Here is a 27,935-nt window from a genome sequence, read left to right as displayed (position 1 = left end):
CCAGTGGGGTCGGGAGACATTTTTCATTTTTATTGTCCAACTTACAGCACCAGAAAGGAGAGGGAATGGTGTTATTTTGCAATTGCTTCTCATATTTCTCTTCTCTCAAAGTTGGTGTAATGTTGTATTTGCGTCTGCGGTAAATGCATCTAAGTTCGCGTGGTTTTATTTCGCGGTAGGGAGAAAATGGAGTGTTCGTGGTGGTTTAAGTTCGCGCTTGAAACAATAGTAGCGCTGCAGTCATACGTGCCGGCAGAAAGTTTCGCGGCGGTTTTAAGTTCGCGCTGAAAGTTCACTGCGAAAACCGCGAACATAAAACCACCGCGAACATTTCTGCATTTACAGTATCAAACTGACCGTGTTACACGCACATGATCACGTGCACCGTACTGATATCATTAAAGCCCTCCTTAGCAGTGGTACACCTCGCCTCAGTAAAGCGCGTCCTCTATCAAATACTACTTGTACTGCATGTTCGTAGACGTTACTAGTTTGCTGTGTTGTGGCGATATGTGTTCAAAACAAATAGCTACCTCTGTGAAATTGGAGGTATTGTTTTCGGTCTGTGTGTTGGTTTGCTTGTCTTGGTGTGTGTTCGCAGTTATTTGAATATTGTACAGTGGCATAATGTGAGGCGGAGATCGACAAGATATGGGAAAGTTGGCTTGAGAGGGTTCAGAGTTGTATAGGTAAGAAAATGCAAAGACAAAATTGGCGAGAACTTCACAATCATGAATAAACCAACTTGACCAAGAAATGATTAAAAATACTATATGTATTCTACGGAGGTACTGGTATGAGATCTTTGATTTCTTGTTAATCAATGCGTGTATACATGGTGTAGCGTTTTATCAGGCAGTGGAGCGAGGTGGTAGGTTATCCTAATTATAATGACATTAAATCTTATCAACTTTCTGTGGATGTTACACTTATTATATATGAGGAACCATTCAGTAACCAAACTCCAAACGTGGCTGTTCCACATTTTCCAGTGTCCGTATATCTGTCTTCCCTTTCTAAATTTAGGCACCGATCTTTTTTCGTACTCTTGCATCAGATTTAGCAGTCATCCATAAGATTAACATTCATGTGATGTTATCAGTGACGAGAGCTTAAAGCGTGCATTAGTTCCTATGCAGTAGCCTAGTCTGTGTTTACAAAACATATGACCTTAGAATGATAACATAAATGATAGCTGGAAGCTATGTATCCGATGTTGGCTAACAACAATGGGGAACACTAGTCCTGTTTCCTTGAATTTTACTCTCTAGCTCGTATATGCCATAAAGGATAGATCCGGCTTGATCCCGCTATTCACTGAAGCTTGACGAAGGACAAAGAAGTTATCTTCCTTTCCTTGACTACAGTTTAGAGTTTAGTTCATATTAGAAACAGCTTCTATGGGGACCGGATCCGGAGATAGAGAGAATATAGCATGTGTGAAAGGCTGTTTGGCCTAGTTGCCAGTTGTTCTCGCTTTTGTCGTACGAGCAACTGTTGTGGAACACCAAATTAAAACGGCTCAGAAGTCGGTGACTAGTGAGGAACACAACACTCGTCATGGGATGCGGCGGATCCAAACAAGCAGAGGTATGTTACATGTGACAAATAGCATACAGAATAAGTGTTTTACCCTTTTTATACAGTAACAAAAGTTGCCTATGATTAAGCAGAACAGAGGCGACGAGAGAATGCATTTGAACGGTACACTCTACTCAGTTATGGTTGAAGGTTATAAGGAACTCATTTTGTATATCGGCGTAGTTGGCTGTTGGATAAGCACTTGTATCTATCATGGCATGAACGCTTCCCATAAACTTTTCATATTGCTCTTCAATTTCGGATGACAGCGCTAAACGTTCTATTGTTACGGGGTTACTTTTTAACAGATGTGCACCAGATCACATACATATTGCACGCCTGTGGTGATACCTTGTCCCCATCGTGATAGGTGGTCGAGACCGGTTCTCCGAGCCCTCGAGTCGATCCCAAAGTAGCTGCAGCACTTACCGACCTGTTCCTCGAAGACTTCCAGCTGCGCCCGGAGGAGGAAGTCGAGTCTATAGAAGATGCAGAACAAAAGGACCTTACCGGTCTGGTTGAAATTACCCATCCTGATTTTGCACCTTACGACCCGGAACCCACCGTCAACTCTCCTGGAGCACTAAACAAAGCGAAGGCAAAAGTATACATGAAGAAGATTCACCAGTATCTGAAAAATTATACTCCGAAACCAGCAGATAAACAACTTGTGTGGGGCCGAGAGAATCCACAGAATTCCGATTATGACCGGCCTACAGGGAACAGGGAAGAAGAAGTCGAAGTTGTCTCCATAGATGTCTACGACAGCCCAAAGAGGCAGATTGTAGCACTGAGCGACTGCCATCTTGTCGGACCGAAATTCTCCCAAGCAACAATCGACCGGCTTTTGAGTACTATGAATACTTTTGCGAAAGATGGAAACCTCCATACACTTGTACTTCTCGGCGATATGCTTGAGTTGTGGGCCCATCCACACGATGGAGACGCTATGACAGACCAAGAACTGGTAGAGGGCTGGCAAAGTGATGAATCGACTCAGAAATTCATCCAAAGCCTTCTGCTTCTGGTCCAGAGTGGCGTTCACGTGTACTACATCTTGGGCAACCACGACCACAACGTCAGGCCTTGGATGGCTGACAAGCTCGGCCTCACCCGCGGAGACAGGTTCCATCTGGTCAGGGGTGTCCTTGTTCTGGAGGTCAAAGTGGAGGGCCGACAGTACCGGGTTCGATTCGAGCACGGTCACGATGAAGACATCTTTAACTCCTACGGAGGCGTGGCAGAAGAAGACCTGATAGGAGGAGAGCCGTTTGGATACATCACTTCTCGTACAAGTGGCAAACGTGATGGCAACCCGTTGCCGGTCCTGGACAAAAAGTCTGCTTCAGCAGTGGCACTCTACAACCTCCTCGGTTCACAGGCGCTCCATCTTCTCTGTTCAAGAGACAGAAGCGAAAAGTTTATGCGGATCATCTTGGAGCACTGTCTCGGGAGAAGAATGACCGACGATGACGTTGTTTTTTATCGAGACGACCAGTACCTCAACCTAAGGAAATACTCCAGATTCCAACTCTTGAAGAGATGCGTTGACAGGGTAAGAAACCAATTTTCTTGTCACCACAGCCGTGAATGTTCAAAGAAAAACTTTGCAAATTTGTAGACAGCATCTGTCGAGGCCTCCTAGAATCACCTGCGGTAGCGTGTGCCTGTGTTTTTCGTTATGATATTGTGCATGCCATGAACGGTTTGGGTATTTTGATATCCAACCAACTGTCTAACATAGGATCCGCAAACTGTCCAGTCGATAGGTCAGACTACCTCTTTTTGGAGCTTACAATTTGAACGTATAGTCTTTAATAGAACTCTTATTTATTCGATAATCTTTCCACAGCACGGATTGGAGAGAGCCTTCAGTATGTACAAGGCGGCTTTTCACGACTACGCTGATTTCCTCCGTACCTGTGGGGAAGACGTGGTGGTCCTCGGCCACACGCACAAGTGGACAACAGGACGGTTCGCAGGGAAGGGAGACCGTGAGGTTCTGTACGCCAACACTGGCGCATGGTGCACTCGTGTTAAAGAGGTACAATGCCTTCTTTATGCTTCGGTCACAATTGGAAAAAGGGTAGTTTACGGGCTGAATTTTGTACTTTCTGGCGTGGCCCCGAGAGACACCTTGCGGCTACCGAGCTATTTTGGGGCACGACCGGGCTCCGGATTAAAATCAAGCCGGGACCCAGTAAAAAATAGACACCGTGAGCTAATCCTGAGAAAACCGAGAGGTGAAAAATTAGTAGCTGTAATAATCAGAAAATAGCACATAATAAGCCAAAAAAGCCAATTCATGAAGCCTGCTGCGGAAGGTGATCAGAACTCAACAACATGAATCCCGTCATGATGCCTACGCAATGCAGTATTCCTTAAGGTGGGAGAGAATCTTAAAGAAAGTTCGGACCTTTTATTCCCTCTTTTTTTCTTAGCCCACATACGTCCGGATCGTCCCCCCGACCAGCCTGGAGGACGGGCTGGTGGAAGTCGTCGCGGTGACCGAGTGAAGGGACAAGGGAGGCCAGAGATTTGTCGCAACTGGTGGTACTTCACATAACAGTTTAAACATTACAGTAATGCAGAAACAGCCCCTTGTCATCTCGCCCACCCGCCCATTGTGCCTCATCGTGCTTATATGGGCTTACAAAGTACTGATCATTGTATGATATCTTATAGATACCTGAACGTGTCATGGTGCGTGAGTGTTCTGTTTGTTTGTTTGTTTGTTTGTTTGTTTGTTTGTTTGTTTGTTTATTCATACATGTAGGCTCTAGGATGGGACCCATTGCCTGTCTACTGTGTGATTATATCTGGTACACTTGTATTGTATATAATCTTGATGCTTATGTATTATCCAGCGGTTTTAATATCGCATAGTTACCGACTTCCTGGTCTCCACCACAAGTCTGCTGACATGGTAACGTGTGCAAACAACATCGCACCAACGCACAAGCAAGTCTTTGTCTGCGGGGGATCAGATTGATCTATTGTAGATGATGAGATAGTAGTCTATCCACCTGACCAAGTTGTATCCATAGATAGATGCTGACTTTTATTCTCCAAGCAGAGGAATGGGTAAGCCCGGTTCTTGACTGGCGTGTTTTTAGGCGTTTTGTCGGGCTTTCTATTTTGTCCTGTTTTCTTTATGTCGCTGACCCACATGAAGAAAACGGGACAAAATAGAAGCCCGACAAAACGCCTAAAAACTTGAAATTTAACCAGCCTGACCAATTCCTCTGTTTTGACTTTGCTGTGTATGAAACATATGTTCGCACTTCTCGTGGATAGTTTGTCTGGTTGCGATATCTATTCTTGGAATTGTACTTCAAACGTGCACGTACGCGTGAGCCGATGCTTTCTATCGCTGGTCGTATGATGTGTTCACAGTGTTAGAAACAAATAAGTCCAGGCAATCAATAAAAAGAAGAGCCATCGTGTCTCGACTTTACAGTGTGTGCAGTGAAACACCTACATTGATAGGTTGATACCATTACACTGATCACTGGCCATACCTGTACGCATGATACATGTAGCTCAGACGATATCGTGTTTTTTTTAAACAAAATGTATGCTGAGCTATTGACACTTTGATCCTGTACCACACCATAATGATATATGCGCCATTGGCTTTGCAGTTACAATTAACCCTGTGCCTATATATTTTTCAGTCATTGACTGTAACCTGTGCGCAATAAAACCCTGACCTCAAAGGTATTCTGCCTGAACTCTGGAGTTTGGACTATGAGCCTCAATAGCCTGATATTGACCATGCACTTATTCGCAGGCCGTATGATGTGTTGAAACTATTCTTAGCAAGTACAGCGTTTCAAAAGACATCACTTCCGGGTACGCAACACCAGCCAAGTCGGAGAGGAAGTCACTTTACTTTGCCTCGAACTTGCAGTACATTTGTATGTAGATATAGTGGGGGGAAAACGGAAGTTCCGCTGCAGTACCATAGCAAGCCACTAGGGGGGCCAAAATATAATCATTTTGAGGTCTCAAGAAGACCTTCCCACATACCAAGTATGAAAACAGGCATTCTCGAGTTATACTGTTTACAGACGGACACACACATACACACACACACACACACACACACACACACACACACACACACACACACACACACACACACACACACACACACACACACACACACACACACACACACACACTCACACACACACGAATGCTGTGCAAAACATAACCTTCTCGGTAAACTTTTCTGCAAATGGCTTGTGCGGGTCCCTAACAACCATTGTACATAGCTCTCGTTCCCAGTGCAGAGGTGACTGTTCGGGTCACCTGTCACTAGCACACTGTTTGTTTTGTGGAGTCGTCCATGCATTAGTGGGCAGTGGGCGGGTTACTCATTACTGACAACCAGTCCATGCTTGGAGAACAGGCCGGTAGAATGCGTCGGAAAGTGAACAATCAGACACAGGTTAGTGTGGCTTCATTGTCTCGTTCGCTAGGACGGTAGTTCTATACTTTGGATCCCACTGGTGGTAGTAGTAACTGGCAGCAGGAAAATATGCAGATGTTTGTTTCTTTAAGGGTTCACTGACATAAAACAAACAGCGTGCCATGTGTGTAATCTAGACCGGCGCATGCCTCAATAGAGCTTTACTGAACAGGTAGTGCAACTGTTGTGAATCTGTGTTTTAGGATCTACTTCTCTGCCGCGAAGATTGCAGGGGTTTGCGGAAAAAGCTGGGCTGTCTACCTGGCCTGGCTAGCTGGCCTGTCTACCTGGCCTGTCTACCACGTCAGGCTAGCAACCCAGAAACTCAGAAGCTCAGAAACCCCCATTCATATCCCCACAAATTGTGAGGCCCCAGTGCAGTCGCGCCCCCTAGCGGAACGTTTCCAAAGCACACCCGTTACGCTGGGCGCGGCACAGCACACACCGATCGTCATTCGAAACCGCGATTTTCGTCCCCTCTTCTTGATTCCTACGAAGTTTACATGAATTGCTTCATCGTCTGAAAACGAACCTGTTGTTCCCATCTCATGATTCTATCGCCCTTTGTTTATGTTATCCAAAGGAACTCTCGAACACTGCATTTAGCGAAGTCACAGACGTCGCTGATAGCCATCTTACTTCACGTGACCATGTTCTTCAAGCTTGCTTCACTGGAGGGCGCTGTTTCAGAGTAGAGTAGAGTTGCCTCTAGCCTGGATACCAGACCTTTCGCGCGATGCGATGATAAGCCTTTTTGGCCGGGGAAGACCTGGTAGTAGGGATAGAGTTGGCACCCGGGCGCTTGGCAGCCGAACCCTGATATCTATCGCGAGAGATAATTAGTGGGCCGTGTGCTGTCTGTGGCGGCGGCGCGAGTTGCTTCCCCGGCCGAAGGATTAGCGCCAGGAGCGCGGTGGTCTGGCACCCAGGCTAAGTTGCCTCTGAATACATCGTTGTTGACAGGTTGTATCAATATCTAACTTGGAGCCACCATTTTACGTCTCTTCCGGCTCCAGCGTAGACACCCTTCCCTAACCGGTGTCTCCCAGTTTACAGGGGCATCCCGGAATTGAGTATCAAACCCAACTTGTGTGAATCTCAATGCGTAAGTTGTGGGACAGGGTGAAGTTGCGAACACAACGATACTAACAGTTTAGATAAACAAAGGAACCATGTGTCTTACGGTTGGGCCGGCTGTAGGCGGGACGCGGACCGGAATATGTAACGTTCATACCACGTGGCTGTCGGCGGACGTTGACAGACTAAAAATTCATACATTTCCGGTTCATGTTTACCGTCTGCTTTGAAACAAGGCTATCTAAACAAACTATCTTAACACAAATACCCAAATAGGTATCTTAACACGCACGTTTTAATAAACAAGAAGGCTAAGTTTTTGGAAAATAAACATGCCTTGCAACGATTATGGTGTATCTATGGTATATCTTTTTATTGATAAATTGATATTTGATACAATGTTACACTATAATACGTTCTGTTTCTAACCTCTTTATTTTTTCTTGAAATAAGGTGAATGCAGAGTTGTTGAACCTACAAGCACGACAAAACAATGTCTGGACGCTGAGATGACAATGACCTTGATCCTTGATACGGCCGTATCTGTCCTGCCCTGTCCAGAAAGTGGCCACGATCGGTGTATATTTCACAGTGTGCTGATTACACGGAACATAACGTAAACGGACAGTGAACAGGCCTAGGGTTCCTTGTTTTATCTAATACATAGAAGAAATCTTTATTGACACGACAAAAGTACAGCGACTTTCGTATGGTCTTCTACAACTATACATGCAAAACAAGAAACAATGGTATACAAAATGATTAACCTCAGTACATGTATATGGATACTTCACTACTAGGGGGGGGGGTCGAATGCAGAGTTGATGTATGTAAGTCTGCTTACACTTTCATGTCCATTTCATACCAGTCTCAGGCACGAGTGCCATGTTTATTATCAGCTTCTGCCAGAAGGTGATAATAAACATGGCACTCGTGCCTGAAACGGACGTGTCTGTCTGTGCGTGCGTGCGTGCGTGCGTGCAACTTTGCTGTGATGGAGATATAATCCGTTGTGTTGGTTGACAGATGGTTCAGGCGCCGGTGACAACATAGCCTGGGTGCCAGACCACCGCGCTCCTGGCGCTAATCCTTCGGCCGGGGAAGCAACTCGCGCCGCCGCCACAGACAGCACACGGCCCACTAATTATCTCTCGCGCGGGGCGATATCAGGGTTCGGCTGCCAAGCGCCCGGGTGCCAACTCTATCCCTACTACCAGGTCTTCCCCGGCCAAAAAGGCTTATCATCGCATCGCGCGAAAGGTCTGGTATCCAGGCTAGTGACAACATTCCCATGTCTTCAAATTACACGGGTAATCATTTACAGGGGCAAAGAGTAGACCGTTGTATACTGCCAGTCTGTACCTTACCTGGCATGTGGTAACTTGGCGCCACTATAATCCCAAGTACGTAGAAACCTGACCCCAACCCTGTGCGTTTATTTCATAACAGCTTGTGGGCCGGTTGAACGAATAAACAAAAAAGATGGGAGACTTTCGTCAGAAGTAGACCAGAATGACAATGAGAGACGTACGTCAGAAGTTGACAAAATTGACGATATCTTTCTAGCATGTACCATGTATACATATATGTTTCTATAAAACGTTTTGACAGTCCGACGTATCCACGTTATCATAAGTAGCGCAGGCATTAAAAGCCTGGAGTTTTCGTTCAGAATTCAAAGTCAAATTAAACCAAACAGGAAAGATATTTGCTGTGATAATCACTAACAATATTGCAAAGACCGCAAGGGAAGATTGTGCCCCGATTTCTTTTCAGCAAACTGCAGGAGACTCATACGGTATTTGTGTACGGCAAATTACGAAATTGCTCCATGCAACAGATGAGAACACACAGAGCGCAAAGGTAATAGTTAGACCATGTGAGACCTGGGTCACAGTGTCAGCTAACTGCCAGGGGGGTAGGGAGGGTTCATTATTTGATTCACATAAGGACATTGTTATCTTACAGCCACACAAGAACAAAAGTATCAAACTGAATCAAATCTTTAAAGACTAACAGGCACAAATTCAAGCAATCGTTACAATGAAATGGAAAGTCAAGTTTATAAACAGTTGGGAAACTGGGAATCAGAATCACATTTTTTAGATTTTTGAAAAGAACACACATAATGCTCTCAACTCAAACAGTTCCAGTACTACAATGAAAAGGAAAGGAACATTTTAGTACCAGTACATTGTAGTCCCACGGGGATGAATTGTAAAAGAGAAACTTCGTGGTAGTGGCCAGGTTCTGAAAACAGATAGGACATGTACGAAGCTTGTTTACAGGTCATTCTGCTTCAATATAATACTTTTTATCTTTTTTATAATACTAGTATGATGTGCTGAAAACAATATCTTTGATTCATATTGATAGAAAGAGGATCTTCGGGGATGTGGCCATGTTCTAAAACAGTTAGGCCATGGCTGAGGCCTTTCTATGCGAAAATAGTGAAGCTCCCCCACTCGGAGTCTAGAAAGCCCCTTGTGGGAGAAGCTTCCCTATTTTCTCATAGAAAGGCCTCAGCCATGGCCTAACTATTACAAAGCATACAGGTTTGCGGGTCTGCGTTATAATGCTGGATATTGGCGCAGACGTTATAGAGGAACTTCTTGCTTCGTAACTGGGATTGATTTCAGTTCAGTGACAAGAAGGCGGGGCCTCGCCCAAGCTTTCTGGCGTGGTGACCGGGGGGGTGACCTGGTGCACATCATGGGACAGCTGTCCTGGGACGTCCCCGGCGGACGTACTAATTGGAACAACATACGGCCTGCAGTTCACAGCGCCCTGCCTGGGTTAAACTTTGCTACAAAAAAAGCTGTTGTTTCAAAGCAGACGGTAAACATGAACCGGAAGTATCAGTAATTTTTAATCTGTCAGCCATGTGGTACATACGCCGGTCCGCGTTCAGAGGCAACTGAAACGGCGCCCTCCAGTGAAGCAAGCTTGAAGAACATGGTCACGTGAAGTAAGATGGCGATCGGCGACGTCTGTGACTTCGCTAAATGCAGTGTTCGAGAGTTCCTTTGGATAACATAAAAAAAGGGCGATAGAATCATGAGATGGGAACAACAGGTTCGTTTTCAGACGATGAAGCAATTCATGTAAACTTCGTAGGAATCAAGAAGAGGGGACGAAAATCGCGGTTTCGAATGACGATCGGTGTGTGCTGTGCCGCGCCCAGAGTAACGGGTGTGCTTTGGAAACGTTCCGCTAGGGAGCGCGACTGCACTGGGGCCTCACAATTTGTGGGGATATGAATGGGGGTTTCTGAGTTTCCGAGTTTCTGGGTTGCTAGCCTGACGTGGTAGACAGGCCAGGTAGACAGGCCAGCTAGCCAGGCCAGGTAGACAGCCCAGCTTTTTCCGCAAACCCGATTGCAACAGCGTGTACGAAATGCCAAAGGCAAGGGTAGATATGCATATCTACCCTCAGGCTAAGCCTTTGACATTTCGTACATGCCGTTGCAATCTTTCGGGGCAGTCTTCTGTTAAAGAAAGGGTTTGACAGGACGTAACTGACAAGCAGCCGGCACCTGGGGACTGCACATTGATAATTGAGTAACCTTCTTCTACTTTCTGCAACTGGGTATTTAAAAAGCAAGACGAAATATGTACACGCACGTTCGAAACAGCTCTGTAGCTAATCTCCAAGCAGATGTTGTTTTCAAGTCGTACCTAACATCTGCTTGGCCGATTAGTAGTCTGGCTACTGATTCTATGTTCGACAACTGAACATGTTCCATCGAGCCACCCATGACAAATTTGCAATGATAGAACACCGCGAAAGTCCTTTTCTCCGGAACAGGTGTCGTTTGGGGGCAGCAACACCACAAAACTGTAGTGGGAAAGCCTACACACAAGCCGGTTATTTTGAGGCAGCCTGCCAGTGAATCACTTACTGTTACCTAATGGTCTAGTTGTCGGTAATCGCCGTGAGAATTACTCGAGGCTGTTGTTAGCACAGAATCAGAGAGGCCTCCGTCTGGGTCTCTAGAGGGCATAGCGTGGCTTCCCTGTCACATACGCTGCATCGCATCTGACAAGTGATAGAATGCGTCGGAAAGTGCGCCAGGTTAGTCATTTAGCACAATATTACAGCAGAGTAGAGTAGAGTAGAGTAGAGTAGATCCATACAGCCAGGTAGGAAGATCTCTTCCAGTTAGTCTTGTTCATATAGCTCCATGGGCCCTATCCAGATCTCGAGTTACACATCTACGCACCGGGCTTCTCTAAACAGGGATTGCTAAAATTAGAGAGGCCCGACTATTGGGTACATCGTTGTACAGTATCTACAATACAAATGCGGCGTTCCTGTCTACAGAATGCGTCGGAAAGTACTCATCCCGACGCAGGTCAGTCGGTTTTCCTGTTGTCTTATATTTACCGACATCATCGGCCTGACTGTCGTTTTGGGGTGCGGATATGAACACACGTAAAAAGATTAGATGAAAAGGATAGCATGAACACGGATGTTAGATATCCCCAATGCCCAGTAAGCTGATCGTAGGATGGCTAGCTTTATCTGATTACAGATATCTTATCATAGAGGGGTTATGACGTCAGTTTGGAGGATGTACGATGTAAATGTTCGTAGGTACCAGTGAAAACCCAGCTGGCCCAGGGCCCTCTCAAAGGTCATCTGATGACAGGCCGACCGAACGGTCAACGACCGAACGGTCGACCAGCATTGTCCACGATAAAGGATCGGGTCGACATCATTTGTGCATGACTAAATTAGCCTGCCGGCCAAATTTATTCTAGCTGCCGTATCCTTTCGACCTCTTATACACGAAGAGACTCCGCAGCTATAATAGATACCAGGCTGTGACGTCATGACAGAATGAATGTAAGAAAGCAAGAACTGTTTGGTCAAATTATGTATCTCACCGTCTGAAGACGACCAGTGTTCTTATACTTCCCAAGTTGTTTGGAAACCGTCTTTTCTTTTGGAAGAAAAAAATCGATCGCGAGATCAAATATCGTTTTATGACTTATCCTGTAGCCAGAACTACTTTTTTAAAACTTTTTCAAAGGTGTTTTTGTTTTTTTTCCTCACCATGTTGGCATACGTTGTCTTATGGACAGAACTCCCCTGCTTAGGTTTTCATATTGCTCCCCTCAATCGTTTCTCCGATGTCCTTTCACTTCAACGATTTCCCTTCCCCTGCCCAACCCGGCACACCAAGCATGCGGGTCCAGCAACGACCTCTGCAGCCCGTCGTTATGGACGGAAGGCATGGGTGAGTAATTTTCAACAAAATGTTTAGGGTTGAAGGTAGCAGTCCTTGTTATCTCCATCAAAAAAAGACTTTTTCATGGGGATATTGTTTTGAGTGTGTTTGCGTGTGTGTGTGTGTGTGTGTGTGTGTGTGTGTGTGTGTGTGTGTGTATGTGTGTGTCTCCGGATGCTTCAAGTCAGCATAAGTGAAGAACGTGTATCTTGATGGATTGTAATGATATTTGGTATGTGGGTAGGTGTTGGGAGGAGAAAGGTCTAGGTCGATTTTGGGCCCCCTGGTATGTGTCACTGGAACTGCAATGGCGTGTTTGTAAAAAATTTCTAAGGAGAATAACTGAAGAAAGAAGCAACAGATTTTCATGTTATTTACTATGCAGGTAGCTTAGACAGAGATGTACACAATGAATTGCAAATGATGCAAATTGGGACTGAATTTGTATAAGTAATTAGGAAAATCTACACTTCCATTCTAGGCATGTTGTAGTAGTTCACACCTGCTAGTTTCAAATCTGGGACAAGAATTCACCAGGTCCCAACAGCTGGTGGTCAAATCACAAAAGGTTACACTACCAAACCTGTATACTTGTTACTATTATGTGGATATGTAAGAAGGGGCGGTGTTACGGCCCGGTTCTTTTGGGAATGCTGCACCGTGGAACTACCTACAAGACTAAGGAACACACACAGGGCAGCATTGCCGTATACACACGCACGGGAGTCGTAGAGTTGGGACACGCTCTTTGCACTGTCGCTCAGACTCAACTCTGGATCCAACTGTCTCCAAACTCCACAACACCCGGCGTTTTATTCTGTTTCTTCAGACGAACGGCTAGACCTGGTCTAGACACACTGCATGACATTGGTTATTTCGTGTTCCTGTTACTTTCTTTGATACTCAGCTCATCAAAGTGTCACATCTCTTTGTATTCCAGTTCATCAAAAACTCACACGTAGTTGACAATGATAGCACGACATTAACTAACTGATTACATTGTTGGGGATGAAGAGCAATATTACGCCCAGATGTTCTTCTTGCTCAAAATGATAACCGTTATTATGCGCACCAATAATATAAACCAACAGTTCTATTTTGTCCACTCTTACACTCACCCCTCTATTAGTTCACATCGAGCCGTCCTCGGCGCGAGAGTAACGGTTACAGGTCTAGCTCCTGGTATACTGAAAATATATGATCTTTACACCTCTCACAGATAGCTTAAGTGTTACTTGTTATTTTTGTTGTTGTTGTTGTTGTTGTAGTAAATAAACACAGTGTACAAGCACCGCAACAGGGGGGGGGGTGCTAGAAAAATCTTTCCTGACGTAAGCAGCACAAATAGAAAGTCAATATGTCTTGTATTTGCTTCGTTTGTTATAAAAAGACAGCAGACGGAACGTAACATTGTCCAATCGTTTCTTTCGATCAACACAACGTCACTGCCTCAGCAATGAGTTTGTGCCAGTAGTGTCTTTTCGTAACAGCGTATGATACAATATTGATAACAATCAAAGTCCGCATAGCGTAACGAGGGCTATGTCAACGTACTAGTACAGTGTCTGATAAAGTAGTATTATGACACTCGTGTTTGCCTCACCTATCGCCCCCAATTACGAAATGGGCTCGCCCGGAACCAACCCTTCCACTTTTTAAATAGACAATTAGATACAAGTTAGAACTTTACTTGCTCGTCGGGTGTGAGGGTAAGTCTGGTACTACTTAGTTTTACACCTTTTTTATTTGAACGCTTTACCTGGGTTGTTATAGTGTCTATGGTCGGTGGTACACATCCGGGTGACAGCTGCAACGTTGATGATTTTGTAGGAAAAGCACCAGGCCGCCGACAGCACTGAAGATGACACCACAGCCAATGGCGAAAGTCTAGTTGATGGCGAGGTCTCCAAGACAAAGCGAGCCAGTGGCAGTTACCAGACAACATCTACTTCTACAATGGAAGGACGTGTCAAGGAGGTATGTAACGCTACAGGGGTGAATTTTACCTTTAATACTTCATATCGTGTACAACACGTTTTAATTCCTAGGTAGTGTTACCAGATGGTGGGCCTCTACTACCAAGAAGGTTGCTGCCTCTCGACTGAATCTATTGTATGGTGCTTGCATGTTCTAGATTTAATGCGTCCTTGACTATTGAATCGACTGAAGGTGACTCGGGCATGACTTTAGTTATGGCTAACTCGGTATTATGGAATGGTTTGTAAAAAATACATAATTAGTCATAAATACATACGTTGGTTAAAACCTGCCACTAACAGCATTGTAGCCGTAATAGCGTTAAAAGACAAATAAGCAAGATTCCGGTCGAATCAAAACCATTAACCCCCCTACTTTGACGATCTTGGTTGGGTTTGAACTTTGAAGTGCCCTTTCATCCCGAAAACACAAACGCACCTGTTTCAGCGTCACCCCTACAAATATTGGTATAACCCAACGACCCCTCGCGACATGACACGCAACCAAAGATGGCCGTCGAGCCGACACCGAGAAATTTTCGCGAAGACATTTGTCGTCTACTGATGATTCTGCCCCAGTTACTCCTACTTTAGTGACGGATCTAGGATGGAAATGTTTCAAGGTATAAGATGTTGCCTTCATTATTCTTACAGGACAAAATGATAAGCATCAAGACGGTGACATCTCCGATACGGCCGGTGGAGGCAAACGGCATCCGCTTGCGATTCCGTATGAAAGTCATCCTTGCGGTGGTCGCCTTCGTCGCCGTGATTCTGTTTTTCTACCCCAGTTGTAAGTCTACTACCTATCCTACTGACCGCTTTGGCCAGCACACGGCTTACAACAGCACGTACCCCATGACAGCACCTTGGTTCTCCGAACGGGGGACTCACTACCGGATCGGCCTCATCACCGATCTAGACCACGCCTCCAAGAACGACGAGAAGACGTGGAAGAGTTTCTACAAGAAGGGAGTTCTCGTCATCAAAGGAGATCGCGTGCAGGTGACTTGGGATGATGCCCAGCCGACTGTGATGACATCCTCGCTTGCTCAGGGCGGGCGGTCCATGGAGCTGTCCGAACTGTGTGTTTTTAACGGGAGGTTGTACAGCGTGGACGACAGGACAGGTGTTGTCTATGAGATAGTACAAACAGGTGACAAGACCGTGGCTGTGCCATGGGTCATCCTGGGGGACGGGAACGGGCGATCCACAAATAAAGGTGAGGATTACAAAGTGACTATATTCAAATAAATAAAAAATTCTCTGATATACACTAACTTATTGGCCATAAAATTTGTTTAGGCCAAGGCTAGCTATTGATAATGATAGGTCGTTCCTGCCAATAGACAGCCTTGTCACAAAATGCGAGGGACGAATTTTTTTTGTAAAATTCTACACAAAAGTAGCCGGCACAAAATTGAAAGTAGGCGGTGAAAATAGCCGCCTGCCGGCTTGTTTTGACAAGGCTGATAGATAATGAATAATTCTTTTTCACTGTAGACAGGATGTTCCTATCTCTAAACTTAACAACTCTAACCCAGAGAACTCTTACCTGACCACGGTATGAACCCGCAATTTCCCAAATGCAAGACTCAACCCCAAGGCCATTGCACCACTTCAATGAATGAATTTGTACTGATTCAAAGGAATTCCTGCGCTTCCTGTCAATAGCCAGGGCAAAACGTTTGTATTTGAAATGCTGTATTACTCATTGTAATCAAGTGCACTTCAAGATTGCTACAGCAAGTACCTTGCACTTGTCTAAGCCATTAACTTTTGAACTATTCCTTCAGGTTTTAAAGGAGAGTGGGTTGCAGTGAAGGATGATACGATGTATGTGGGAGGGCTGGGAAAGGAGTGGACCACTACTACAGGTAAGTGTGTCAACTTTTGAGCCATCCATTAGAAGGACCAAGGACTTTTGAGTTTTGATGCCCTTCTTCCTTTTCTGTAAGTCAGCAAATATAAATCAGAGTTAGATACATGTTACACCATGTGATGTTTCACAGGTTATATGATTCAGATTAAGACAATTACTATATCCGCCGCAGGGGTTTTTCCAGATCGGACAACAGGGGCGCTGCGCCCTCATACTCCCGGCCGGCGCCCTCTTACCGAAATGCCGATTAAAAAAAATTCAAACTCAAAAGTCGCATACTTTTGGGCCATGTTCTTATGCTGCCGTGCAACATGCAATCTTTCTTGAAAACGATCTTTTCTCCGTAAAAAAAAATCATCCCAGCACCACCATAAGACAATGTATCTGATCCCAATATACGATATAGTTCGTAAACATTTTTCTATTGCGGTAGATACGCCGGTAGACAGGTGAAAATACGATGACATCTGCGTTTTTTCTGTCAGAGACGCCATGTTGCTTTTGACGTCAGCTGCTCTCGCGAGATTTCGCATTAGTTACAGTTACAAGTGGGGTCAGCTGACCTGCATAGCGGGATTTCCCGAGACTTAATGACCTTTCACCCTCCAGCGCGGGAGCTTTGACAGACAAGGTCGCGGCTTGTTTTGTTGACGCTAAGCGCGCTAGGGCATTTAAAGATGTCGTCCCGCGGCACAAAACGGAAGAAGGCGAAGATCTGTCCGGGGCAAAAGAAGTTAACTTCTTTTTTCTGCCAAGGATCGGATAAAGATGGCGAGATCGCGGAAATCGAGGGGTCTATCAATGCCGAGGGCCCCGGGGTCTCCTTGACGGAGGCGCCAACCGAGCGCGGCGGCAGCGGCGTCTCGGGACCCTCCGCTAACGAAGACCAGATGCCTTGCCCAGATGAAGCATCAGATGAAGGGACAGGCATGCCAGAATGTCCAATGGAAAAGCAGAATGAGAAAAGAGCAGAGTTCAGGGAGAAGTTCAAGTATGTATTTTTTTTTGCATTGTCTCAAACTTAATGTGGTTTCTGTTGGACTCCAACTTTACAAAGTTTACTTTTATTAGTTTCTTTAAAAAAATATTTTGCTCTGGAATTAGTATTTTTTCTTTCACAATTTTCAAGTGGAATAATGATTTTTTATGTTTATTTTGAGGAATTAACTCTCCCTTATTCTAGTATAACAGATCTGGTGAATGTTTAATGCTTTGTCAGTTAGATTAATTTAAATTATAATTTTGAATTTGAATCATGAGTGTGAAGAGTAATTTGAATCATAATGTATGTGACAAGTGTCCTTTGCCTTTTCGATGCTGATTCTGTTTATTTATTTCTTTGTTTAGTAATGTAATCTTCCAAACATCTGGGTAGCTGACAAACTAATCTGACACAACGAAGCTATGTATATTTTATGTACCACAATAGCCGCTTATGTAATTTTTAATGTCATCGCAAATGGTCATGTGAATCATGACTTGCCTTGTTCCAAGTTGAAAATACCATTGTGTATTTTTTCACTTGTTGAACTTGAGGCACCGTGGCCCCCGGATAGGGGCCAGCCGGGGAACCTATGCCCAATTTTTCTAAAAAGCACTCTACACCGGTATCATTCTTCCCTAAGAACTAACTAAAGTATATACCACTCAGTATATCTGCATCATTGCTATATTGTCAGTTGATCTGCATCATCAATGTAGACTTTATTTTTTTATGATCTATTCAAATACTTTATTCCAGGTTGTTAACATTGATTAATAGGAGTATTACTTGGTATGGCCAAGACTTTTCTTGTTCTTCCAACTTTTTGTAGTGGTGCTCCTAGATTTTTGCTGGTGCTCCTAACTTTTTTGGGTTAGGAGCACAGTACTCCTCGGCCTAAAAGTTAGTCTGGAGCCCTGCACATTTGTAACAGCTTAGTATATAAGGGTCTTAAATGTTTTTTGTTTTGTTTTTTGTTTTTCTTTAAACAAAGGAAGAAGAAGAAGAACTCAGGACATCTGGTTGGATACCAAGAATCCTGGGAGACGGAGTATCCTTGGCTCTACCCCGTTAACAACAGAACGGGGTTGATGTGTCGTGTGTGTAAGCGCCACAACCAACGACAACAGAATGGAGAATACATCTGGAGCCAAATTCCTTTCACCACCTTGAGGGCTGACAAAGTTAAGAAGCATGGAGAGTCCAAGCAGCACGAATATGCACAGGCAAAGGATAACGCCCGCATTGCTGCAGAAGTAAATGGCGGCATTCACCAAGCTATGGCAGTTACTGTAAGTACAAAGTTTTGTTCATTTCAGTGTTTGAAAATCTCAAAGTGCTAGTATCATATTTCTCCTTGCGCATTTTTTCTTATTTCCTGTTTTTACTCATTATGGGTTGTTCTTGTTTTTCCCTTTCCTCAACAGGTTTCCATGAATCGGGAAGCAGTGAAGGCTGCATTGAAGGTTGTCTACCACCTGGCGAAAAAGGAAATCCCACACCACACAAACTTCAAAGACTTGGTGCAGTTTGCAACTACAGAGTTAGGTAAGGAGTGCCCTTACTTTCAGTTGAAGTTGATACATTTCATTTGTTGTGCCAAAAACACTATGTTATCCCATTTTAACGCTGCAGCACTAATCATGGCCTTTTTTTCATAACTTTCATGACAGGTTGTGATGTGTTCAATCGACTGAATCTTGCTGGGAATGCAACCTACATGAGCAGCACGGTTGTGGACGACTTTCTCACGGTACTCGGCACACAGTTGGAAGAAGACCAACTGGTCACTATCAGAGACAGCCCATTCCTGGGACTGATGTGCGACGAGACGGTGGACATCTCAACAACCAATGAGTTGGTTCTATACTGCAGGTATGCAAGAGTTAAATTCAAACTGATTGATAGTTGATAGTGCGTGTTACATAAAATGTCATTGGTAACTTAACATTCTGTATAACTCTATTCAAATCTTATTATAGCTGATCATGAGCTATGTTGTTCCAGGTGCATCGATGGCGATGGAATGTTCCAGGCCCAGTTTATGAAGGTCGTCGCCCTAAGAGACGGGAAAGCCAACACCATCAAAGCTGCCCTGAGCCAGTATCTGGAGGACAACAACCTGTCCATCCAGAAGGTGGCCGGTTTTGGCTCGGATGGAGCCGCGTGCATGATAGGTGGGTTACCAATCATAAAACTGAAATGCATATGTCCAATGATGTTGTATGTGTTGTCTATTACTATACTTGCTTTTATTTGAATTGGAGTACTTCATTGTACAATTTGGGATGTTACATCTGTGAAGACACAAACTGAAACAAGACTGTACTTGCTACTACTGGGTACCTATTATTGGCCAATAAAAGGGTAAAATCTAAAATGTATTCTATTTCCTCTGTAGGCAATCGAAGTGGTGTTGCCACACAGCTCAAGCAGGAGAATGACAAGATCGTGTCCATCCACTGCGTCGCACACCGATGTGCCCTTGCCGTCGGGCAATCAGGCAACAAAGTCAAGTACATCGGCGAGGTCTTCAAGCCCAACCTTCTGAGCTTGTTCCTGTTTTACAATGGCAGCGCAGTCCGATCGGAAGGTCTGAAAGAGATACAGGTAAGCCATGTTTATATAGGTGTCTTATAATGCAAAGCAACACCAAACCAAGTTTCACCTTAGTACAATGTGGATCTAGATAAAGTTCAAGTCATCCAGGCTTAGATACATTTTTACAGGAAACTGCAAAGGTATAATGTTTTTATTTTAATTTTCCAAAGTGGTTGTTCATTATTACAATGTATTTATTCCTACAGGTCATCCTCCACGAGTTGACGTTGAAGCTCAAACAGCCCAAGGACGTAAGGTGGCTGTCTCATGATGCCGCAACCGATGCGCTGTACAGGTCCTTGCGCAGTGTACTGGTGCATCTTAATGAGGAAATGGGTAAGGGAGTTGTTATGGCCAGAGCTCTCTGGACCTGGCTATCACAGTACAAGGCCATAGCAACCCTCTACCTGCTGTGTGATGTGCTTCCCCACCTGTCGGGCCTCAGCAAGATCTTCCAGCAGAAACGCCTAGACCTGACTGAGGTACACACAGCAGTGGAGACGAAGAAGGAAGTGATCCGGCTGGCCAGGGACCAGCCACTGGAAGGTCGAAGGCTGTCCGAGCTGGATGAGGACCTGCGCCCCGGCGGACGACTGGACGGTCTGGACATCCAGGTCTCCGACAAACAGCGGGAGGACTTCGCACGTCTACGGAGGTCTTTCATCGACCACCTCCTGGAGAACCTGGACGAGCGATTCCCCCAAACAGAGCTGCTGTCAGCGTTTGGTGTGCTGGACCCTGGTAGCCGACCAGTGGAGATGCCTGGAGACTACGGATGGGATGAGATGGACAGGCTGGCCACCTTCTACGCAGATGGCCACTCCCCCATCGACCGCGAAGCACTGCGAGATGAGTGGATTGCCTTCAGACAGCACCTGGGCAGGTACCGAAGGAAGACACCAAAAGACATGTGCTACGTACTGTCTGCCAACCCCACGCTTGGCTGCCAGTATCCCAACATCCAGCGCCTGTACCAGCGCATGGTTGTCATCCCAGTGCACACAGCTGACTGTGAGAGAGCCTTCTCAACACTCAAGAGGGTGAAAACAAGGCTCAGGTCAACGCTCACCACTGCCAACCTGAACCACCTGCTCCGCATCAGCATCGAGGGGCCTGCCATCGCTAACTTCGACTTCGACAGGGCAGTGGTTCGCTGGGGCGCCATGAGAAACCGACGGCTGCTGGTCTGAGTCGGCTCTGTCACAGTCTGTGACTTTACTTTCCGAGTGTTATAGTAGGCTAGCAGTAGAATAGTACTGTACTCCTTAAAGTACATGGATGTTAAGGTTCTTACTTTCAGTTTGTATGTTAGGTTTTTACTCTCTAATGGCCTGTACATGAAACCATGTTGCATCCTGACACTGTTAAGCATCGAGCATTATATCAAAACTATAATCTTGGGTTTTTTTTCAATCTGTTAGGATCTGAATATGTATTAAAAAGCACTGAGCTTAAACTGACCATGTACAAGTGGTTCATTCTGATTTATACATTAGATGCATGTGTGCGAGACATTTTGTCATTTGCCATGCCTGTCCCTGTGTATGTCTGCTCATACAAGAAGAAGAAGACGGTTCGACGTGCATTGTTATTGTCCTTGGTGCCAACTGTATTGAGGTTTGACTATTCCGGCCATTTCCTGGTAGTATTCTCCCTCGTGCAAAACTGTACATCTGTCAGCATTGTACCCATATGAAGGGAATTTTATAATCAAAGCAAGGCTCAGTGGTATTTCAAATGCAAAGCAATTGTTGGCTTTGTATCAATTTCTTTGTAACATTGACAACATATGCAACAACATCAAAGAAACTTGTGTCAAGGTTGTCTCTCTAACACTGTATTTACAGTTAAAGTACAATTAAATAGAAGTTTGGCTGCCAATACTTGTCTTCTTTTTTTTATTCAACTGTAGTAATTCTAATCAAGCAAGGACTGCTCAACAGTTGATAATGTCTTGATCTCTGCACTTCATAAATCATGAGCTAGAATTTCTCTCTCATATGGCCTCAGAAAGTCTCATTTAAGCATCAATTTGTCAAAGGTTTCATGACCTAAAATTTTACAGACAGCCTTGAAATGTACTATCTAAGTTGCAATTTTTCCAAGACTTCATGAGCTAATATCTCTCTCTCAGGTAGCCTAAAAATGTTCCATTTAAGCTGCAATTTTCAAAGGCTTCATGACCTAATATTTCTCTCTCAGATAGCCTCAGAATGTCCCATTTAAGCATCAATTTTTCAAATGCTTCACACCGTGGAAGGGGGGGCAACCCCCCCTTCCACACCATCCCCCCCTCGGTCGCTTCGCTCCCTCGATACAGTGTGCTCCCTCATACAAGAATTTCCTAGAAAAACCATATGATGTTTGGCTTTTTTCAGGTGTTGTACTAAACACAAATCCTCAGTTTGTGAAAACCATTGGTTTCCATGGAGACGTGGCTCACCATGACTGGGTGGGGAACTACAACGCCATGAGAGAGGCAGCAGGGTATAGCTATCCAGGTTAGCATTACTCATTATCAATACAGCATATGGGAACCTACAGTAACACTACAGTGTGTTCCTGTACTTATTTTTACCATATGTAAGACATCTTTTTCAAAGTGTTGTACCATTAGCCAAGAGCAAGTTACTATTACTAGAAGAAAGTGGATGATACCTTTTACATGCTTGTTGGAAGATGGAAACTGCAGAATGCTAAAAAAAAAAGAAGCAGCACTAAGGCTATTTTCAAAATTTCTTCGATCCAGACCTGTTTACTCTGTGTCTGCTTGTTTGGCAGTGCAGTGGCTTTTGGAGTGGACACAAGATAAACAAGTCTGGACCTCAGACTGTATCCTTGTAATCTCAGATATGCATCATTACTGACAATGAGAAAATAAAGTGGATGAACATCTTTGCTCCTGTCACAATGCTGACTTCCCTTCTGCTGCCTACCGTTTAGGATACATGATCCATGAATCGGGCGTGTGGAGTGACATCCACCAGCGCTGGTTTTTCCTTCCTCGCCGAGCCAGCCAGTTCAGCTACAATGAGGACGACGACGAACACAGGGCCACAAACCTCATCATCTCCTGTTCAGAAGACTTTCAGGACATCAAGGTTCAAACTATAGGGAAGCTGAACCCCATCAGGGGCTTCTCCTCCTTCAAATTCATTCCAGGAACACAGGACCAAGTTATGGTTGCACTGAAGACAGAGGAGGACAGGGGTGCAATAGCAACGTTCATCTCAGTCTTCAGGGTTGATGGGAAGATTCTCCTGACTGATCAGAGGATAGAAGGGGACTTTAAGTATGAGGGTGTTGAATTTATTTGAAACTGTGCATCCAACTTTAGAATATATTTTAACCTCCTTGCATAATCTGACAGCATTGTTAAAGTACACATACACAATGTACTTTGTGCATAGTGCATCAAAATTGCAGTAACCCTACATGGAGAGTAGCTTGTAAGAAGCCTTATTGAAGTGGTATGAGGTTCAATTGATCTGCTTAAGACTTCAGGAAATACATTTGTATTCTGTGTTGATCATCTAATGCACTGAAAACTGTATGAAGAGTGCTGTCAGGTGCTATTTTTCCAGGTCTTGCTATGATGGTGATCGTTACATGTTAGGAAACTCTAGATTTTTTTCAAAAGCTCCTCTTATAGCGAGAAATTTACTCCCTCCAAAACCCTGCCTTTGTGTTAACAGGAAACAGTTTGTGAAAATAGATTTATTTGGGGGGAATTTCATTATCCTTTTAGAAATAAACTCCATGTGTTGGTCAGTGCTGTAGTGCAGCTGCTTTTACACTCTCGTGCATGGTGTGATGAGCAATACTATTTTGTAAGAAGTCCTATGCTGCTTTCAGTTTTACTGTTAGAATGGTTGTGCATATTATGTGACATGAGTGTTCATAGACATTCAGTATATACTATGCAATATAAATATGAAATAACTAAAATGATGTATAATTGTAACAAACTGGTGAGGTTAGATTGTATAAATTTTACCCAACGTGAAGAAAACATTGATTAAGTATGTAAACTGGAACCACTTTTGAAATCAACTCTGCACTTCATTTGGATTCTAGAAGGTGTATTTTTGAGGAGATTTTTTTTTAATTTGTTTTTTATAACTTCCACTTTAATGTAGAAATATGTTAAATATGAAGTTACTAGCAAATAACCTAAGGGTAAATTGGATGATTATTGGGAGACCAAAACAGCCTATTCTTTTCTGCATAGAAAAGGCAACTTTCATACATTGCTTGACTTTATGCAGAGTTTACAGTGGCAGTGCTTTGTTATAGCCATGCTGTTGACACAATAAACAGACCACATATTTTATATGACGAAATTGATCAAATAGTAGATGCAGCAAGTCCTCCTATGGAAGGCTACTGATTCTGTTAAACTTGAAATGGTACATCATTTAATCATGTTTAAGATGAAGGTTTATAAGTTGATGGGTAATATGATGAAAGATTTGATGTTTTTTTGGTGGGTATATGAATAGAAATGTTACCAAGAAATGCTCTGATACAGAAACATCTTGAAACAACACCATGGTTTTAAAGTGAATTCTACATTGTGTTGTACAAGTTGGAGGTGTACAGAATTTATGAAATAAAAATGACATTGTAGATAAATGTTATGGAATTAGATGTCATTTAGTTTAGGAGAAGTGTAAGATATGAGTATTAAAAAACTAAATCAATTCCTGACCGCACATGCTACTGTAGTCAAAACCACTGCGAAAATGCTTGTTCTGCCAACCGACCCCTCTGTTTCAACCACAAAATTAAAGCCATTGTAAATACTTCATTTTCTCCCTACCGCGCAATGAAATCCCAGTGAACTTAGATGATGTTACAGTCCTAGGACACAGCCTGAAGCCTACCAGTACCAGAATTACTGTTTACGTTAAAAACAAAACATTCCTGATACAACAAGATCATCACAAGATCACAGTTTTTAATACTTTGATTATGATTATGAACCTTGCTTAAAACATAGCAACAGGACTGGACTGTGGAATATCAACCATAAAAAGAAAAACAGTTTTAAGTTTACCTTATACAGTATTGAGCTACAAATTGGTTGTGAGGAACAGAACATACTAGTAGTGTACAGTCTCCAGCAGATTGACACATGGAATCTGATGTACTTATTGGAAATTACACATTTGGTGTTTAGTTTTCTACTTTTTCAACAGTTAAAGGTCTCCAAGATAACAATGAATCTTTATTGACAAGCTAGTCATAGCCTTGGTAAAACCTCGTTAAGAAGTCTGAGGGTCGCTTCTTTTCTGTCTCGTGGAAGTAGCGCATGATGTGTGTTCGCTGCTTCCAGATGTTGATGGTCTCCTCCAGGTCCTGTCGACCCTAAAACAAAACAAAAAAAATAAGGCTAGAGCTCTTTAGTCATGGAGCCTGAAGACTACTGCCTTCCAAGGTGCGTGAGTTCACTTAACACCAAATAAAAGCAAGCATCACAAGTGAACCAGCTGGCTTGTTCATTTTCAAATATTTTGATTATACCTTGGATTCGAAAATGTTTATCTTCTTACAGTATTTGTCTTATGCACCCCACTATAAATCTTGTCAAGTCAGTCACTTTGCGATCCATGTAAATTCATACATGTATAAGAGAAATGCTGTGTTTTACTAAAGTCATACCTTTACGACCAGAAGGTCAATAATCCTGGGATCCTTGACATTGGCATTCTGCATGAAAAGTTCCCGCACTTTGTCCCTGCCTGCTTTCACAGAGATGTCCAACTGGTAGGCATGGACTGCAGAACAAATGAAGTATATGTGCATCTGTCAGGTCTTTACAGGTACATGTTGAAATGGATTTCCAACATAGCAAGCCTGTTCACTGTTTGAACTGCACATGAGCTAGGTCAAAGGTGAGAGCCCCTAACTTGTAAACAGTTCTCGTCTAGACCATGCTTGATACATGTACAAGCTCGATACATGCACAAGCTCGATACAGGGCCTTCAAGTTTGACAAATACATCACACTGCACAGCTCAAACCTGGTAGGACTGCTGTTGTACGTTAGGTATTAGAAGTAGGACTCACCAAATGTTTGGCCAAACATTTATCCTTTTTCAGCATGACTAACTTTTGTGCAGGAAAGAAAATTATTTGAAATACTAATTATGTGTGTATGTACATCGACTACAGCATGACATAGTGTAACTATTAGATGACCTATTCTTTATTGCTACTAAGTAGTTTAAATTATGCTAGCTAATATCCTTGTAGCCGTGGCGACTAACGAAGGGAGTTTTTGCTTGATATTACATATACTTTCCCTTCTTAGTCGTGGGGCAGTACAGAATTTGACTTCTACTCGAGCGACGCCGGCCTTCAAACTTGCACGCCGGGTCCGATTCTTGTTCTCCCTGAACTCCCAATGCCCTTACCTGCGACGCCGGTCACTTAAGCGACGCCGGAACCCCCATGTTAATCCGCAACAGGGCTTGATGCGGCAGAAGTCAATGGAAAAACAACATTGGGTCCGCCATTTTTGGTCTGAATATAGAAGGAGAGGAACGTCATCGCTACGTCATCGCTTGTACAGCCTGATTGGTCAAGCCTAGTCATGTGAGTAAACGCACCAATCAGGCTGTACAAGCGATGACGTAGCGATGACGTTCCTCTCCTTCTATATTCAGACCAAAAATGGCGGACCCAATGTTGTTTTTCCATTGACTTCTGCCGCATCAAGCCCTGTTGTGGATTAACATGGGGGTTTGCTTGATATTACATATACTTTCCCTTCTTAGTCGTGGGGCAGTACAGAATTTGACTTCTACTCGAGCGACGCCGGCCTTCAAACTTGCACGCCGGGTCCGATTCTTGTTCTCCCTGAACTCCCAATGCCCTTACCTGCGACGCCGGTCACTTAAGCGACGCCGGAACCCCCATGTTAATCCGCAACAGGGCTTGATGCGGCAGAAGTCAATGGAAAAACAACATTGGGTCCGCCATTTTTGGTCTGAATATAGAAGGAGAGGAACGTCATCGCTACGTCATCGCTTGTACAGCCTGATTGGTCAAGCCTAGTCATGTGAGTAAACGCACCAATCAGGCTGTACAAGCGATGACGTAGCGATGACGTTCCTCTCCTTCTATATTCAGACCAAAAATGGCGGACCCAATGTTGTTTTTCCATTGACTTCTGCCGCATCAAGCCCTGTTGTGGATTAACATGGGGGTTCCGGCGTCGCTTAAGTGACCGGCGTCGCAGGTAAGGGCATTGGGAGTTCAGGGAGAACAAGAATCGGACCCGGCGTGCAAGTTTGAAGGCCGGCGTCGCTCGAGTAGAAGTCAAATTCTGAACTGCCCCACGACTAAGAAGGGAAAGTATATGTAATATCAAGCAAAAACTCCCTTCGTTAGTCGCCACGGCTAATATCCTTGATACTTCTACAAGTAACAGTGAGTAACAGAACGAGTTGTTGGAACAATAAATGGGCACTGGTACTTTGTTCCTGTAGTAGATACAGGAGTGACTAGTAAGAAAATAGGTTCAATCAGCAACACGTATGACAAATCTGACCACAACATGACAACATAGGAGAACATGCAGCTGAAGGTGGCTTCACATCACAACGCTGGAACTTTTTATAAAGATAAAGGATGGCTGATTGGCGAAAACGAATGGCATACACGTTGGCACGAGGATATAATTAGTATTTTCTCGTCTTTGTGACATGCTAAATTGATCTATAGATTCTATACTCTGTAAAGACCGTTGGTATTCTGTTGCTGGGCTTCGTATAAGCTATAATTTATAGAAAACTGACTCAATCCTTGAAGGTGAAAGGGTGGAAGATGACCTCGAAACCGGCACAAGTACAGAAGGTGTTTCTTAACTTTCCTAGACTAGGACACCTACCCGTATGGGGTATTTCTCTGTACCAGGCCCTGTACAGGTTTCTGACTCTTCGTCTGGCCTCTGGTAGGCTCTGAGAGAGCACAGGCTTCACTTGTTTCGCCGCAACTCCAACGACCGCCCCTCCAGCCGTGGACGCCATCTTGGATTAGGGACAGTACACTATATATAAAATCCCATCTTTGTAATCTACTGTCTTTAAGTTTTTGCGAATTCAACTAATAACAGATAG

The 27,935-nt window shown here is 44.0% G+C and overlaps 4 protein-coding genes across 11 annotated transcripts; 3 read left to right on the top strand and 1 right to left on the bottom strand.

Annotated features, from left to right (window-relative positions):
* Positions 1 to 53: 53 nt before the first annotated feature.
* LOC136440900 (uncharacterized) lies at positions 54 to 5,304 on the top strand. Its single transcript, XM_066437064.1, has 3 exons — positions 54 to 3,136; positions 3,434 to 3,625; positions 4,023 to 5,304. Exons 1-3 carry the CDS (start codon positions 2,192 to 2,194, stop codon positions 4,095 to 4,097), a joined length of 1,212 nt encoding a protein of 403 aa, XP_066293161.1. The 5' UTR covers positions 54 to 2,191; the 3' UTR covers positions 4,098 to 5,304.
* A 605-nt stretch (positions 5,305 to 5,909) lies between these two features.
* On the top strand, positions 5,910 to 24,444 carry LOC136440169 (soluble calcium-activated nucleotidase 1-like). 8 transcript variants are annotated; one of them, XM_066436038.1, is made up of 7 exons: positions 5,941 to 6,037; positions 12,324 to 12,377; positions 14,199 to 14,345; positions 14,999 to 15,566; positions 16,141 to 16,221; positions 22,188 to 22,310; positions 22,753 to 24,444. In XM_066436038.1, exons 1-7 carry the CDS (start codon positions 5,984 to 5,986, stop codon positions 23,124 to 23,126), a joined length of 1,401 nt encoding a protein of 466 aa, XP_066292135.1. In that variant the 5' UTR covers positions 5,941 to 5,983; the 3' UTR covers positions 23,127 to 24,444. The 8 variants fall into 8 exon arrangements, with proteins under 8 accessions (XP_066292138.1, XP_066292135.1, XP_066292137.1 ...); XM_066436040.1 differs by lacking the exon at positions 5,941 to 6,037 and adding an exon at positions 11,045 to 11,209; XM_066436039.1 differs by lacking the exon at positions 5,941 to 6,037 and adding an exon at positions 11,445 to 11,489.
* LOC136440168 (zinc finger protein 862-like) lies at positions 16,402 to 21,690 on the top strand. The gene is made up of 6 exons (XM_066436036.1): positions 16,402 to 18,500; positions 18,636 to 18,756; positions 18,882 to 19,083; positions 19,216 to 19,385; positions 19,610 to 19,818; positions 20,016 to 21,690. The coding sequence occupies exons 1-6, from the start codon at positions 18,300 to 18,302 to the stop codon at positions 20,997 to 20,999; spliced, it is 1,887 nt and encodes a 628-aa protein (XP_066292133.1). The 5' UTR covers positions 16,402 to 18,299; the 3' UTR covers positions 21,000 to 21,690.
* Positions 24,445 to 24,749: 305 nt separating the features above from the next.
* On the bottom strand, positions 24,750 to 27,871 carry LOC136440171 (NADH dehydrogenase [ubiquinone] 1 alpha subcomplex subunit 6-like). Its single transcript, XM_066436045.1, has 3 exons — positions 27,707 to 27,871; positions 25,474 to 25,589; positions 24,750 to 25,179 (listed from the first exon to the last, which is right to left on the bottom strand). Exons 1-3 carry the CDS (start codon positions 27,843 to 27,845, stop codon positions 25,051 to 25,053), a joined length of 384 nt encoding a protein of 127 aa, XP_066292142.1. The 5' UTR covers positions 27,846 to 27,871; the 3' UTR covers positions 24,750 to 25,050.
* Positions 27,872 to 27,935: the final 64 nt, after the last annotated feature.

Source organism: Branchiostoma lanceolatum, chromosome 8 (genome assembly GCF_035083965.1).
Source record: "Branchiostoma lanceolatum isolate klBraLanc5 chromosome 8, klBraLanc5.hap2, whole genome shotgun sequence".
Taxonomy (NCBI): Eukaryota; Metazoa; Chordata; class Leptocardii; order Amphioxiformes; family Branchiostomatidae; genus Branchiostoma; species Branchiostoma lanceolatum.
The sequence above is the reverse complement of the archived record's forward strand: the minus strand, read 5'-3'. Positions and strand labels throughout refer to the sequence as shown.

Excerpts from the sequence above, each read along its gene's own strand:
- LOC136440168 (XM_066436036.1), top strand. The coding sequence starts at position 18,300 with ATGTGTCGTGTGTGTAAGCGCCACAACCAACGACAACAGAATGGAGAA. Across the intron at positions 18,757-18,881 it reads GTTTGCAACTACAGAGTTAG|GTTGTGATGTGTTCAATCGA; the intron begins GTAAGGAGTGCC and ends CTTTCATGACAG. Across the intron at positions 19,084-19,215 it reads GAGTTGGTTCTATACTGCAG|GTGCATCGATGGCGATGGAA; the intron begins GTATGCAAGAGT and ends ATGTTGTTCCAG.
- LOC136440900 (XM_066437064.1), top strand. The coding sequence starts at position 2,192 with ATGAAGAAGATTCACCAGTATCTGAAAAATTATACTCCGAAACCAGCA. Across the intron at positions 3,137-3,433 it reads TGAAGAGATGCGTTGACAGG|CACGGATTGGAGAGAGCCTT; the intron begins GTAAGAAACCAA and ends ATCTTTCCACAG. Across the intron at positions 3,626-4,022 it reads GGTGCACTCGTGTTAAAGAG|CCCACATACGTCCGGATCGT; the intron begins GTACAATGCCTT and ends TTTTTTTCTTAG.
- LOC136440169 (XM_066436037.1), top strand. The coding sequence starts at position 12,195 with ATGTTGGCATACGTTGTCTTATGGACAGAACTCCCCTGCTTAGGTTTT. Across the intron at positions 12,378-14,198 it reads GTTATGGACGGAAGGCATGG|GAAAAGCACCAGGCCGCCGA; the intron begins GTGAGTAATTTT and ends ATGATTTTGTAG. Across the intron at positions 15,567-16,140 it reads CGGGCGATCCACAAATAAAG|GTTTTAAAGGAGAGTGGGTT; the intron begins GTGAGGATTACA and ends CTATTCCTTCAG.
- LOC136440171 (XM_066436045.1), bottom strand. The coding sequence starts at position 27,845 with ATGGCGTCCACGGCTGGAGGGGCGGTCGTTGGAGTTGCGGCGAAACAA. Across the intron at positions 25,590-27,706 it reads CAGAGAAATACCCCATACGG|TCCATGCCTACCAGTTGGAC; the intron begins GTAGGTGTCCTA and ends TTTGTTCTGCAG. Across the intron at positions 25,180-25,473 it reads TTGACCTTCTGGTCGTAAAG|GGTCGACAGGACCTGGAGGA; the intron begins GTATGACTTTAG and ends GTTTTGTTTTAG.